Source organism: Erinaceus europaeus, chromosome 10, assembly GCF_950295315.1.
Source record: "Erinaceus europaeus chromosome 10, mEriEur2.1, whole genome shotgun sequence".
Lineage (NCBI taxonomy): Eukaryota > Metazoa > Chordata > Mammalia > Eulipotyphla > Erinaceidae > Erinaceus > Erinaceus europaeus.
This window is the reverse complement of record NC_080171.1, coordinates 23,057,335-23,073,631: the sequence shown is the minus strand read 5'-3', so window position 1 is coordinate 23,073,631 and position 16,297 is coordinate 23,057,335. Positions and strand designations below refer to the sequence as shown.

The following is a 16,297-nucleotide window of genomic DNA, read 5'->3' as shown; positions in this document are numbered from 1 at the left end:
GATTCTTAAATCATTAATAGGTCAAATTTTAACAGGGAATAATCATATGTTTTTGGTTTTCCAAAGTTCAAAAGCTAGACTCCCAACATTCTCAGTTCACTTAAGTGCAACAGTTCCCTTCAGTTGTCACGCCAGTTATCTCTCAGTCTTTTCTTCCATCTAAACAAATCTCAACTTCTCAGTGAGAACTCACTTCCCAGGAGGCCTGTTGTTCTTGGAAAATTATACATACTTTGGTTTGAGACCCAACTTGGTTGCAATATAGAGATGGCAACACTTCAATTTTTTTGTGTGGGTGACAGTGAAAATTCAAAAATAGCAACAAGCCTATTCAGTGAGAACAAGATACTCATTTACAATAAGATAGCATGTATCCTAATCCTTATAGTGGCCCCTCTGCAAGGTGTTCTCTTCATTTTACAAAACAGTTGAGATTCAGAGAAGTTAAGTTCAAAGTCTTGTTCAGAGACTTGTTCAAAACCATAAAGTAAGCAGTAGAGGTTGGGTTAGAATTTCACTATCTCATATTAACTAACACCTGGGAACCTGAATTCCAGCTTTGCCATTTACTAAGGACACTTGGACTGTTTCCATGCTTTGGTTATTGTGAATAATGCTGAAATTAACATGTGAAGTGTGAAAGTTTTCAAGACAGTAATTTTACCTTCCTTTGAATAAATGTCCAAGAGTGAAATTGCTGGATCATAAGGTCACTCAACTTTTAATTTTTTGAGGATGTTCCTATATTTTTATAGTGCTGCAGCAATTTCTATCTCCACCAACAACCCACAGGGTTTCTCTCCCTCCCCACATCCTTAAACTTGATATTACTTTTTTTTTTAACAGTAAGCATTTGAACATGTATGAGGTGTCATCTCATTATGATCTTGATTTGCATTTTTCTGAACCAAATATATTTGACCAATTGTTTGACATTTTTTATTAGACATTTTTTTAGTTACCTCTTCTCATTCATAGTTAATCTGAAATCTCAGATACTAATTATGACTAAGTTAAAAAAAGGCTTTAGTTGAGTATTTAAATATTTTTTACCTCAAAGTAAAACATAAACCAGATACATATACAAGGTATTAGACATAAATATTAATTGATTATGCTATATGGGAATGTGTATAAGAAGTTTACTGCACACTCATTCTATCAATTGTGTCCAGCTTGCCAAGAACTCCTACAAATAGGTCTGCTTGACAAATATCTAAGCTGTAAGAGGTTTACAATTCATTTATTACTTTTGGTAATCAAGCCTGTATTTCAGCATACGTAAAATACACAGCTATTCTCTCAAGACTTGAATGCTTTCACTCAGTTGTTATCTATTAGATTTTGTGCTGGGTGATAGGAATATTAATTTCCTTGAGGTATGGATCCAATCTTTAGGAACTTGAAAGCCCAGTGTTAGAGCCATCAGACCACTGTCCACCCGCATCTAAGCAATTATAATATCAAGATAATAGGGATCCTTCTAAAACAGAAGGCATGAGACCTGGAACACATTCATTTAACGGGGATCTACAGTAAAAGAAGACTACCTATCACTGCAAATACTGTAATTTCTGGTGTATTTTTAGATTTTGTTTTCTAAAAGGAACGTAATAAATTGCTTTTTGAGTATCTCAATTGATTCTCGATCTAAAGAAGTTTGAGACCTGTATCAGACCTTTGAAAATGCATAGATTCTACAACAAAATGAAAATTTACAATGTATACTTTCTCCCCTAAATTTATACTTTCATTTTACTCACTACATAATTTTCTCCTGTGAGATTTTCATTTGAAATATTTTTATCATCTAGTTATCTGCAACAAAATGTGCATAGGCATATATTCAAATTTAATAATTTAAGAAGACAAGCTTCTAAGTATCAAAATTTTCTTCTGGATTGATTTTTATCAATCAGTAAAATAAAATTTATGATTCAGAAATTTTATTATAATTTTACACTGATTAAATTTAAAAATAAATATTTAAAGAAAGTTAATATTTTAAGAAGAGAGTTAGACCTCTGTCCAAGTTAGTTCTGGTACTTATGATTAGTATTTATTACAGTTAGCTTACTATTCAGAAGTGGCTTAACATTTTTATGTTTTCTGAGATGTATTTTGTATAATCGACCATATAGTATATGGAATTTCATATACAAACTTTTTAAAATGAGTCTTTTATTTGTTGAGGTCAGAGTTGATGTCTTTTTTTGCTGACCACTTTATTCCTACTACAACAAACACACTGTCAGATTCATATAAAAATCAATACTAGTGGTATGTTTTGAATTCATAGTGAATACATACTAGTAAAACAGTGATGACATACTGTGTGAAGTGTGCCACATAAGCAAGACGGTAAAATATCCACATATAAAGTCTTTATGTTAGCCTTTACATAGAACTTTTTAGCTATAAAGTATTTTCAATATCTTAGTGATTTCTTTTGGAAAAGGTTTTCTGAAAGTGACCTGTTGAACCAAAGAATATGATCCATTTTTTTTAAGGGTTTAGGCTCGACCACTCCATCAATATAAACATCTGCTATAAAATATGAAAGTGTAAAGTTCATCAAATGCTTACAACTTGAAAGGTGAAAATATCAATCATTTTTTAAATTCTTTAATAAATCATGTAGAGCACTTTTAATTTGCCTAATGTTTATTAGCCACAGAAACATTTGTTTTCTAAAAAGAGGAATCTTTTTAGAAAACAAATGTTTCTGTTTTTATTGGGATATTAAAAATGTCTATTACATATGAGACAGAGAGAGAGAGAGAGAGAGTAATAGCCACATGAGACAGAGACAGAGGGTGAGAGATACAAGCCAAAGCACTATCTTGGCTTGATGCCAGGGATCAAACTAGGAGCCTAAGGCATGAAAGTTTAATGCTCTAACCAGTTGAATTATCTCCCTGGCTAGTTAGTAGTGGGAAACTACTTTTAAGATAGTGAATGTGTTACAAGGCATATTCTTTAGATTTTGAGGCTTCCTTTGATTCAGTCACTCAGGGAACATTCCTGCTTGTACCTGTCTTGCTTACCCAGCAAGACCGTTAGTGGATCGCTCAGGTGTTGCCTACAGAAGCTCATGGAGAACTCTAGAATATGAAACAACACAGGCACGGCATAATGAAGCTCATCTGCTACCATATTTGTAAAGAGATGAGACCGCATCTGTCAGCTCCACTTAGGTTTACACAATTCCTTCTTACTTTTTTTTCCCCCAGAATTTTCTTGACAAGCAGCTTCTGTACTAAGATTGACAGAATTCATGAGTATAATGGAATTTATCATTATTTCTAAAACTTAAAGCAAGCAAAGAAGGCATTTTAAAATGAAAGTAAGACAGAGAGAAGCACCTGAGCCAAGGTTACTGAGTTTCCAAATGAGATGTCACTAAACACAGTAAGTATTAAACATGAGGTAAAGCTGTTTAAATGCAGGTAATGATGGCAGTCCATTTTTGTTCTAAGAGTATCGGTGGCCACATTTAAGGCACAGTGTGGTAATGATTCCATTATATAAAAAAATCAACTTGAATCTTGGAGAATAAGTAATGGGGAAGGGCTGATGTTTCAAGCTGTTTGCACAGCACAGCTTACATGGAAGAAGCCTGAAAAATCAGTTAACATTGGACTAACAGCTATGACTAAGAATTGTGAAGAGTTAATTTGAAACCATAAAAATTTGTCATAAAAAATAGCTTGTTGTAAGGAATATTATGTTTCAGTCAAAATGTAAACCACACTAAATTGCATAGAGTTAAGGAGAAGCAGAATTCTGCATCTATTTAGAGTTAATGTCAAATTTAATTGGTTTTATTATTTACTTTGCTGGGCACAATTAGACATGGCACCTTCTTAATATTGTCAAGGTTCTTTTCTTAAGAAAATATTTTATGCTTGCACAAAACAGAGCCTGAGATAGGATGATAATAAGCCCTTGATACTGATGAAGTGCTGACAGGACTTCCCATGCCAGCTAGTCAGGCAGAATTAATGAAACTCAGGCAGGAAAATGGTGATGTTAGATAGACTATTCAGCCCTCTCCTTTTCCTGAAATGTTTATGGCCAAATGTAGATGACCTTCCTCATGACAAACAAAAAAGCCGGAAGGGAGAACTGACAACCTGAGAAAAAAATGCTTAGATGAACAGTAGAAACTATTAAGTTAGTGCATATTGATTATGAAGCAAAGAGTGATACCTTATTTAGACATCAACAGATGTTATAATTTCCATAAAATTTATTTCTTCCTTAAAGGAGATGCAGATAAGCTAGGATATTCTTGGGGAAACTCAAATATACAATTATACTAAATTTTGACATCTCTGTAAAAGATGACATACGAGGCTTTGAAATTAAATTTTAAAATTGTTTAAGGGTATAATTATTTTAACAATGAATTTTACCATAGATGCTTTGACTTTGTTGTTACTCAAAGGACTATTTCTGTTCAGAATCTGAAGATTTTCTCAGAATAACTTGTTTCTATTTATTCAAAGACTGGTAAATGCCCTTTTCATTATGGTAGGGTAAAACTGTGGAGAACTATGGTTTGCTCAAGGTGATCTTGTGCTTGTAAATAACTATAGCTTTACTACATTATTATCTGTTCTTTTATTGAACAAAGGACTCATGAGAGTTGTGAAAAAACAATTGTTATCTTGAGGGTCAGTACTGGCCAAATGTTAGTGCACACTGTACATCGTGATGTACATTGGATGGCAAACAAAAGAACAGCTTAAGAGAGAAAGCGTAAGAGTAATGAAAATGAAACTGGATTCATAGTTAGAAGCCCTTGATTGATGTCAAATTCTGGTTTTCTTCTAATAAATCATTATGGATGAATCACCTATGTTTTTTTCTCAGCAAAAAATGTCACATAATCAATACTGAACACTGAGAAATTCAAACATAATAAAATCATCTAAGAAATTCTTGAGTAGTTTTATAAAGAGGCCACTTTTGTTAAGCTTAAGATTGTCATCTTGGAAGGCATCACTTCTTATACATTAAAAATATTCAATAATCATGATTTGTTTAATTAGATGTAAACCTGATCCTCTACTGAGCTTTGCGATCTATTTTCCTTTATTTCTTGGTCATTGTATTATGACAAATTAATCTATCTTTGACTCTAAACCAATACTCGTCTCCATTATGTTAGATAACCTTTTAAAGTTCAATGTAACATCAGTGGAAAAGATTATAAAATTAGTTTATTTCATTCTCTCAGAACATATTCTAAAACCAATAATATAAATTTTAATTTATTCAAATATGGATGGTAGTTAAACTGATCCTTAGTGGTCTTAGTAACTTCAACAAAACACAATGTAACTGGGAGGATATTAGTACTACCTTCTTATCATTTTTACTACTGATATTTCTGAGTTGTCCTTGGAATGATACTTAGCCCCCCACATACACACACACCCACACTACTTCGGCACATAGTTCTCTTTTTTTCACTTACAAGAATTAAGACATATAAGCCATAATGAAAGTGCTAAGAATTAAGTCTGTCAATAAGTGGTCAGCATTTAAAAGAAAAAAAAAATCTTTAGAACCTTGGGCTGTTTAAAATTTAATTTTAAGAGAATACTGAAGAACATGTTATAATCCTAAAGATATCTAAATGAATTTATCTAAAATATTGTTTTTGTTAAAAAAAAAAGAGAGAAAAGACATCAAATTATTGCCAAGAAACACTGCACCTTAATGATACGAGGTGTTTTTCCTGAACAAATGTTCTTCTTCTCAACCAGACTGTGTGGCATTTGCTCATATTCAACAACTGTGGAAATTTGGAACAAGGTTTCTTTTGCTTTTTTTCTTGAAAAAGAGTATTTAATTCTATTATTAAGTGCCAGGCTCAATTTATGTGCAAATTATAGAAAATGTTGTGTGCAATAACTTTAATATTTGACCTGGTAATGATAATGAGAGACAACTAGTCACTAGAGTCCCAGCAAATCTTTTAAACTTCTGTTATTGTTTGGTTCTAGAATCAAGATTCCCACAGCTGCTGGCAGGTAAAACATGACTGAAGTGTTTGTTTACTCCAGTTCAAACTATATACTAAAATTTTTACTTTTGGAAATTTGAATGAAACCATAGGAATTACTTTTTGGATCTATGCCTTAGATAGGTGGAATCTAACATGTTTTCAATGTAATTTAGTAAGAAAATTGTTTTGATTATTTCATTACACTATTTATGGAGATAAAAATAATACTACTGTCTGAATTTCATAGTTTCAGAATCGATAACTGGCAATAACATATTCTGATTCTATTCAACAAGACGAAAATAGTGGCTTAATGTTTACTAAGTACTAGGCTTATGTCTGTCCATAAAAAGTAGAGTGAAAAAGCTAGATTCATAATACGTATAGCAGTACAGGCAGGACCACTATTTTCCAGAGATTGAATAGCTTGTATTGATCACCCAGAACAGCATACTGGCTCAGGCACAATGTGAAATGCCTGTGTATGTCTATTTCACATAATCTATGTGCTATGAGAGAAATCACAATGTCGAACTTTATTTCTTACAAACCAATAGTCTTATTAAATAATTCTTCCATCAGAGTTTCTAAAAAAGTATTCTACCCTATAGAAATCTGAAGATGAGGTTTCTGCTAGCAGAAAGAACTATGATCAAGAGTGACCATTGTCTGCACATAAGTATCCAATAGTGACATTTCAGTTTGGGGAATTCATTTCTGTCTAATGTGTTTCACCTTTGTAACCTCAGGAACTTGATCCCACTCACTTCTTAGAGTAGACTAGACATTAGTATGTGGGTTCAAGTTAACTAAATGCAGATGAACTAAGGTATAAAACCAGAAAGTCAAGTTATTACTTTAGGGGAAAATGTGAATTATATTAATTTTTCAAACAGATCACTGATTTAATCTTTAACAGCACATGGCCAATAGTTGCTTCTCACACATTTTTATTACTATGTAAATTTCCAAGAATTTCATACACATACACACACACACACACACATGCACACACTTGAAAGAATAGTTCAAAAGTCAGCAAAGCTATGAAGTATTGATTATACACTTTAATTTTCAGAATACAATCTTAATACAAAATTTTTTGAAATAGCAGCATCTAAAGATCATCACTGTGGTCTTCAGATACTGACTATGTACTCTATTACTTCAAAGGGTTTTATTTTCTTGCTATCTAGTAATCTAAGGTATTCTCTAAAGCAAATACAGCTATTTGCAGATAATACTTTAAATATTAAGGAAGATGAAACACAATATACATCAGCTATTTTGGTAGTTTATAATACTAAAGTATCTTATAAAAATAAAGATCTTGTAAGCTATTTTTCCCAGCAATATCTTTTTTTTTTTGACAAATCATAATCTTTATTCTAATGATTTGTTTCCTCCAGTATGTTTTCTTTTTTGCATTTTAAGAACTACTTTCTTTTTCTCTTTTCTTTCTTTCTTTCTTTCTTTTTTAAAGATAGTGGAGATAGAATCCATGTTCTGGTCTAATGTATGTACAGTCCACTGTGCCAATTCCTTGAAATAAATATTTTCCTATATTTAGAATGAGAATGAGAACAGCCTTTGCTTCCACACCATGGAATTCTCTTTGCTGCTCCTATGATGTACTTAGCATAGAACCCAGAGCTCTAAGCATGTGAGATGAGCTCTCCAAACCATTTCCTAGAGCCTTGTTTTCTTGACTGCCACTTAATTTCTTTATTTATCATTTTAATAAAGCTAATGCTAGTAAAACTAGGTAAGGGTTTACTTGAGAACAATACTACTTGTTCTCCACCAGGATGTGTTCTTTTAGTGACTAGTTTTACTTCAATAAAGCACATTTTACACAGAACCAACTGTAAAAGGAAGCAGTGGGTACAGACCAGACAGAAAGCAATAACTCAGGAAGCCTCAACTATAATCATGAAGAAATTCAACAACAGATGGACTTGAACATACCCCTTGAGGCCCAGCTCAAACATAACTCCCACTGTGGCATCTATTCTAACGGTGCACTCGCTCTGGCCTATTCTGTTCTCTGTGATCATGGCTGAGAGTTGTTTTGGTCTCGTTACCTACAGCGGGCATCCCTAGGCCCCAGCTCTGTGAGCGGTATATTGTGAACGACTGTGAGTCAGCCATATTCTCACTTGTTCACACATTTTTTTTTAGCTTGTCTCTTTTAAAATTAGAATTGATAACTGAAACATTTGGGGATATGATCTTACTCTCACACTCAAGAGTATATCTTAGGGACTGGAGAGATAGTACAGCAGGTAGTGCAGGCATATGCTCTGCAGTGACTACAGCCAAGGTTTGAACTTCAGCACTGCACGAAAACATCATGAAACAGGAGAAAGCTCAGCTCCAGTGCTACGGTGTCTCCATCTCTGTCTGAAAGAGAAAGTGGCTTAGGAGAGCAAGCTCAAGGTCTAGTACACACACACACACACACACACACACACACACACACACACACAATCCTATTTTTAATTTGAATTCTTAGATATGGAGACCATTGAGTGTGACCAAGTTTTCATAACAGGGGAGAGTTAAGCTTAGTTTCAAATCAAAAAAGAGAATTCTGCATCTGAAATGGTATTTTAAATAAATTCAAAAAAGTAAAAGAAAATAACACTCTACTTTTTAATTCTTGTGACCAGCAATACTAATTTATTTAATGTCAACATGCTTAGATATTGGAATAAAAGCTGTTTCTCTTTGTTTCTAATAAAATATTAAAATACTGTGTATGTACTTTTGTTACATAATTGCAACCAAATCCTAAAGAAATTCAAGTGAGTATAACAATTCGTTATGAAAAGATTTAATCTGTAATTGAATTATTATAATATTAACTAGTAAAAACTTTACTGTGAGATAAAAAAATGTATGTACCAAATTTCATTAATCAAAATTTTCATATAACCCACAGTGGCAGGATAAGAGGCTCACATGAGAACAAATAAGTAAACAGAAGCATAATTCTATATAAAAACTATATTAATTTTCTCCTTTTTCCAGTCGTGTCTGTGTCTCTACTGAACTAGAGAAATATAACCACATGATGTAAAAACTACCACGATGATGTTACCACAGGAGAAAAATCGCATCAAGTACCCTTTACAGTAAAGTAATTTATGAGATTAGCATACTTAGACAGTTAATAGTATACAGTCTGTAGAGGTCAGCACATTTAAGTCTAATCAAACTACTTTTGCTTTTGTAAGAGCATGTTTTCAAACAAGTTTAAAACTCATGTTTTGGCAAAAAGTGACATATTCATTTTAGTCTCTGTATGAACATGCCTATAAGCCATGAATATTCTAATTTAACTTTAAAACAAAATGTATGATGTCATTATAAAAATTACTAAAAAGTTATATCCTATTGTTGATACTTTTAAAATAACTACTAGCCAAGAAAAATCCATACTTTTGTAAGTATAAAATACTATATCTTCTATGTGTTATCAAATGTTTCAAATCATTATCATGCAAAGTATTAAAAGGTTTATGAAAAATGTATGTCGATGACATGCTAGTGTGTCAGATAAGCATTAGTAAAACTGCACAGAGACACATTTCCTAATTGAAATGTTGATACATTTTATAGGTGAATTGAGCAAACTGAAATTAGAATGGTTTGCAGTAGTTGTTAATTTTATAACATTGTGATCAAAGTACTTTCTTTCATAAGAATCCACCCCCAATGCCATTAGTTATTATATTACATGGTTATTATATTTAGTTTGATTCACCATAAATGCCGTTATAACACCTGTGGTTTCCCTCATTAAGAATTGAATGGACAGGGTCAGGGGTTGAAAGGGCAGCATATGCACTCTGAAAGAACTAGTTAACACAGCCTATTATATTGGTGCACTGGTAAATCTCATTTCTATTCATCAGATGATTAGTTCAATCAATATTTATTCCTCTTTGCTCCCTTTGTCTTGTGTTACAAAAGAAACATCCTTCAAATTCATGACATAAGCCTTGTTATCTATGAATTTGTTGCTTAATTTGAGATGGAATATTTTATTTATTTGGCAGCCCTGAGTTCTTTGATTCCTTTCCCCTCTAATTATCATTAGTAAGTATAATGGGGTTTTATGCAGATTATTTATAAGTAGATGTCATTTACAGTTTCTTTTTTTATGGGGCTCAAGTACCACATATATTTCTATTTTTTTTTTTCCTTTCTGAATCCTCTGGAAAGTTGTTTCTTTTTCTCTAAATAGGTTTGGATTTGAAAGTCTGACTTGTGAAAGCAAAGATAAGAATGATTTTCTCTCTCAAATATTCATTCTTTTTGTCTGAGTGGGTGGTTATAGGCACATACATATACATATTGTGTATCAGTGTGTATCAACAGACGCCTCCAAAGACTGCTATTATCTGCTAAGAGTTATGTTAAGTCAGAGATTCTATTCAAAGTAAGATAAATATTTGCAAGAAGCTGTAATTGGAATATGATTGCAAAATTATAGAAATAATACTTTATGTGCAGAGTGCTCATTTTATCCAAAGGTCACTCATTACATTAAAGACTCATTTCATTCATCTACTTAATTTCTATCCTTTTGATGAGAATGACTGGAACAGTAAAACTACATCTTGAATTTCAAAGTCTCAAATAAACATCTACTCCCACTATTTACAATTCTGTATATTTCACATCCCAACAGAATGTTTTGTTAATGTCAAATTAATGACAATATAATGTAAGCATTATGTTGGTATTTTGTCTTTATGGAATAAACACATAAATGATTTACTCCTAAGAAATCCTTTTTGTTACTAGAATGATAAAAATATTAAAACATATTTGTTATAAAATATTAAAATAAATTATAAAAACAGTCATCTCAGTCACTAATATATTGTGTACTAATAAGATACATGTGAATGAACCTTTGCCTTGTTTTCATCAGGTCAGAGTTTGTTGGTTTAACTTTAGTTTTAATTCTTCTACTTTCCCATTATTTATCTGTACGGCTTAGATTTCACCAATGTAGAGTGATACTGATGCTGTTGTTTATAATTTAAAACTTCAGTTTATTTATAAATTTGTAGAACACCAACATATCCATGCACATAGAATTTTAACTTAATAATTTAGTAAAACTGAATCCCATAGTATGTACTTTAAACTAGAAGTATATTACTTGTTACAGTGGAAACGTATAATTATCATGTTCTTATTAAAATTTTTATTTCTTAGGTCTACTGTGGTGAAATATAAACAGGTCACATTATACTCATAGAAGGTGGAATCAAGTATATAAGATATAAAATTGCAACTATTGACACATTTAACTTGACTTTTTATCTATATAATTTCCTTGAACTGAATTAATTCAAAATCTCGATGACACCTCTGTATCTTTTGGGGGTGATATTATGCAGTTCAAACATTTTCATGAAACTGACCTTGTAAAGTTATAATTTTTTATTGCTATAAATTCTTTGTTGCTGTAAAATAAGATTTCTGGAATCTAGGATACTTAAACTTAGAGTACAATATATGCATATCCATAGCTGAATGATTGCTTTTGAGACTTTCAATAGTTTGGCACTTGACAAATAGTTACCCAAAGTAAGGAGATGTTAACATCAGTATTTTATTGCATATAAAGGAAACATGTTACTCATGTTAAAATAAAACTGCACATAAATCACTTTAATGAAGATGCAAGAACTCATCAGGGTCTCCTATAAAACCTCAAGTTTTGCATATGGAAAAAAATCCCATACTTCTAAGTTTTTAATAAATACTAACAAAAAAAATTTCAATTTTAAATCTCATGTGCTTATGCTGCTCAACAATCTTTCCTTGTTATTTCCATTCTGCTTTCCTAGGACCTAATTGGTATCCTATTGCAAAAAAAAAGTCTTGTGCTAATCCCTATCTGAGTAGCCCAGGATATCAAGCACTTCTCTGCCTTCAGAGGTGTGACAGTTCTACACCTAGGATGTCAAGGGAGAAAAGAAGAAAAGACACAAAACCCACACATGACCAGCTATAAAAGCAGTTTCTTTTTCTGGCTCTCTCTATTTTAAATAATACCTATAAAGTACTTTTACAATTTTTCTTTAAACTGAACACTAACTTTGTGATGATTACTAAATGAACAATTATTAATAGGCATCTGACAGATGTACTTCTAGCTGCCCCCCCCCTTTTTATTGTGAGAGATGAGTTGCAATTATTTAATGGGGATTTGTGAAGGACATTAAGGACACAAGCTTGTTCAGGAAATTTAAAGTCCTGACCAGCAGAACATTGAGAGCTCTGGACTTCTGAGAGCAAGCTATTATTTTACTCACCCCACTTCCCCATGCCCTTCCCCCCCCCAAAAAAAAGTTAGAAGTTAATACAAATTAACTACCTAAAAATAATAGATGGAAACTGAAGTTTTGAAAAGCCAAGCTCTGCCTTTGCTTACAGCAAGCATAAAACCAGACTTCTAACCTGCCAGAGCCACAATCACCTATTATTGATTGCTATGACATCTGTGCACCTGTTTTTTTGGAAGCATTTTTTTTTTCCTGCAGGGGCAGGGCTAAAAACTCTGACCATTTCAGTGTCCCTGAATATTAAATAGCTGACAAGTCTTTCAGGAAGGAGGCAAGGAGCCAGCACCTTCCGCTCACTGGCTTCTCATCTGTGGACAGACTTAATGAAAAGTCTTCCCTTTGGCAACTGGAAGTTATTCTCCTCAAGCATCTATGTAGTAGCCTCTCCCAACTGACAAAATGGAAATGCTTCCAGTACTACCAAAGGCAACCTCCACTGTCCGAGGCTGCCCAGGGGCAGGCACAGCAGGGGGGTGGGAGGTGGGGAGTGACCTGAATGTTCATACCCTTAACTCCTTCCTAACCCCAGAGCTTGAATGGAATGCTGGAATGGGCTGGAACTCAGACTTGGGGGGTGGTGGCAGCGGCAGTGGTGGGTTTGCTACCTCACACAAGTTTTCCTCCTTCACAGAGCCTAGAGTCTGGAGAGTTGCCCCCTGGAAAGAGTGGGACACAAGCGCTGTAAGGGGTAATATGAGTGTCTCACTCTGTCTATAGGTGTGTGTCTCTGTCTCTGTGTCTGTCTGTGTGTCTCTTTGCATGTATGTCTGTGTGTCTGTGTGTCTCTGTGTGTTTGTGTATCTGCCTGTGTGCAAATGACAGGCCCAAAGTCAGAACGTGCTTTCTCCCTGTGTCCTCACAGTAGTCTGAATTAAAGCCCTAGAGTCTGAATTAAAGCCCTATAGCCAAAGCTAGCTAGCTGCTTCCTCCTTTCCCTTCCCAAATTCACACCCAAGTTCATCCCTTGCCTCCCTCAAAAACACTGCTTATTCTTGAGTCTCTTCTCACTCCAACTCTCAGAACCACTCCCATGTCTATGAAAAAATGCACTGGGCCTCAAAAGAGAGGCAGTGAGGGGTGAGGGAAGCAGGAAGAGCAAACGAACCTGCAGCCTCCACTTGCTCTTCTGTGAGCTTCCTTCCCCCAGCCTTCAAGCAGAGATGGGCCCTTCCCAGGGGTATAGGCTGGTGGCCGTGGGGCACCTTCTGGAAGGAAGGTGCTCTGGCGGATCTGCCCACCTCAGCCAGGGCAAGTCCTGTCTCTCTCCACAACTGCCCATCTAGCACTGGGCAGAGCCCACACCCTGGCAAAGGGCTCTTTCAGGAGCAGTTTGATCAAGCTGCAGTCCATGCCTGCCTGCATATTTCTGTTCTCTACAATTTAGGGAGGAGGAGTGAGTAGTTTTAAAACTCAGATTTTATTGCTAAGTTGAAACTGGGCGGGAAGGTGGTTTTAGACCATTAGAGCAGCAGCATATGTCAAGACAAAATTAAAGGAGAAAGTTTGGTGCTGAGACCGGACAGAGTGAGACAGAGATAGCTAGTGAGAGGTGGGGGGAGCAATCACTGGATTCTGTATCACTAACTGCCTGAGCGAACTTTTCTGAGTGGTCTGGGCAGGGGGCTGTGAGCACATTCCAGCCTGGAAGCCTGGATTGGAAGCAGCTTGAAGCCCTTGGTGCACAAACAGATGAGTCCGCACTGGCTACCCCATCAGTCCTGCTGCCCACAACCTCACACTCAGGACCCCCCCCCCAACTCCACACTCGGGGGAGCCCAGCTTCGAAACAGCCAGGCTTGGCTGAAGGTGCCAGGTGTGAGCGCCGCCAGGGATGGAGGGAGGGGGCTGCTGGGGGCTTGATCATCTGCGGAGACACAGTTAGGTGCTGAGAGCTCGGTCGACTGCGGGGGCTGAGTGCGAGCAATCTCTCTCCCCCTCGCCTGTGATCCACTAGCTCAGTTCTAGCAAGCAGCAAAGTCCAGGGCTGGTCCTAATCCTCTGCCTCCAGGACACTTCAGTGGGCTCCCTAAACCCTGAATGAAACCCATGGCGACTGGAGGGAGACTGGGTGGGGAGGGACATCCGGTGGCTCATACCTGACTAGGACTCTGCCACTGGTACCTCGCACCAAGGGTCCTGCCAGGCAGAGTTAGGGTGCAAGGAGCAGAGTTGGGGGGGCAGGTAGAGTTGGGGAGCGGGGACCTAGTTGGGGAGTAGAAGAGGGTCAGGTTTGGGGAGTGGGTAGGGTTAGAGGAGTAAGTGGCAGAATTGGGAAGCAGGGGCAAGGTTAAGGGAGTAGGGGCAGAGTTGGAGAACAGAGGCAGAGTTGGGGGAGTAGTGGGCAGAGTTAGGGAGCAAAGGGACAGTTGGCATGCAGAGGGCAGAGCTGGGGTACAGGGGCAGAGCTGGGGAAGCAGGAGGCAGAGCTGACTTCCCAATACTCAGGCCGGCAAGATACAACCCAGCAGGTGTGTCGCGCCACGGCCACTGAAGGGTTGACCCAGCGGGCGCCTCAGGACAGCAGAGCCCCCCTGGCTGGAAGCTTGTACTCTTCCAGTAAGGAACTTTCTCCAGCAACTTTTTCCAGCTGCACTGGCTTGACTGCAACGCGCGCATGGGGACCAAAGCACTATGCTGAGTGGCGACACTGAGGCTTGTCATTTCTGTGGACCCGCCTGATGGTGCCCTGCGCCCCTCGGGTCTCACACGCAGCCCCCAGCTGCTTCCGCCTCAGGACGCTCCCGTCCTGCTCTAGACCCCTTCGCATCCTAAGTGCCCCCTATAGACACTCACGTGGATAAGTGCAGCCCAGCCCGCAAGCAGACAACCGAAGGCCACGCACCTGCCCAACTTTCCTTGCCCGGGACGTGAACCCGTTGCGGGCGCAAACTCGGGCCCTTGCTGGGTACCCCCCCCCCCCAGGCTAGAGCGGGCGCCCGGGACAGGTCCTTAGCCCCATGCCCGCCCACGCGAGGGCGCCTACCTCGCATGGTGGGGCCGCTCCGCTCCACGCCTCGCCGTCATGAAGCTGCGCCCCCAGCCGGAACCCGCAGCCCTCAGCCCGGCCCGCAGCCCAGCCGGGGCCCAGCCGGGGCTCAGCGCGCGCGGGGCCAGGCGAGGCGCGGCGCCGCGGGGACCATCCCCTGGGTCCGGGCCGCCGCCGCCGCCGCCGCCACGGAGTCAGCACTTTGCAGGCGCCGGTGCTGGTTGGCTTGTTTGTTTGTTTTCAGGAAGCGTGGAAAAAAACAAAAACAAGACAAAATGTGTCGCTCAGCTGCCGCCTGGGTTCTGTTTTCTTTTTTTCTTTTCCCCTTTCTCTCCAATGTGCTTGCTTTTAAAAATTGTCAGCGCCTCCGGCTCTGGAGATTTCTTTTGTGATCACTTGGGCTGAGCAGGAGGAGGAAGGGGAGGAAGGGAGGACAGGAGGAGGAGTTGTTGCTGGTTTCGTTAGTTACAAAGAAGAGGCAGAAAGGAGCAAGGAGGGGTTGGGGGGAGGAAGAGGCAAGAGAAAGAGCAGGAGGAAAGGCGGTGTGGATGGCAGAGCATGTGCGTTTTCACATGACAGCTGTGCCTGTTAGCGGATCCACAATGTGAATTACACTGTCGAGTTGCGGGAGGCAGGGAGCAAGAGAGGCAGCAGAGAGAGGTGCTGAGCGCACAGACCAGGAGCTTATATGAGGGGGCGGGTCTGGCCCCCTTTCAGGCTCCGCCTTCTGTCAGAGCCTCAGCCAATCACCGCTGGTTATACCAGAGGGGCGTGGTCTTTAAAGATCGAGGGCGTGGCGTGGTGACCGGGGGCGTGGCCTTCGGTGCGACCACGAGGGAGGGCGGGGCTGGACGTGGGACTGTAACGTCTGGGCTGCAGAGCCTGGGATCTGCAGGTGACATGCACTCCTGCTCCAGGGAG

The 16,297-nt window shown here is 38.1% G+C and overlaps 1 protein-coding gene across 1 annotated transcript in view; it reads right to left on the bottom strand.

Moving 5' to 3' along the window:
- The window catches only part of RORB (RAR related orphan receptor B), a 240,089-nt gene extending 224,072 nt beyond the window's left edge, over nucleotides 1–16,017 (bottom strand). The window contains exon 1 of the mRNA XM_060199296.1: nucleotides 15,374–16,017. Within this exon, the coding sequence (XP_060055279.1) occupies nucleotides 15,374–15,380 (7 nt within the window). The 5' untranslated portion in view covers nucleotides 15,381–16,017. The remainder of the gene's footprint in view (nucleotides 1–15,373) is intronic.
- Between the last annotated feature and the right edge of the window lie 280 nt (nucleotides 16,018–16,297).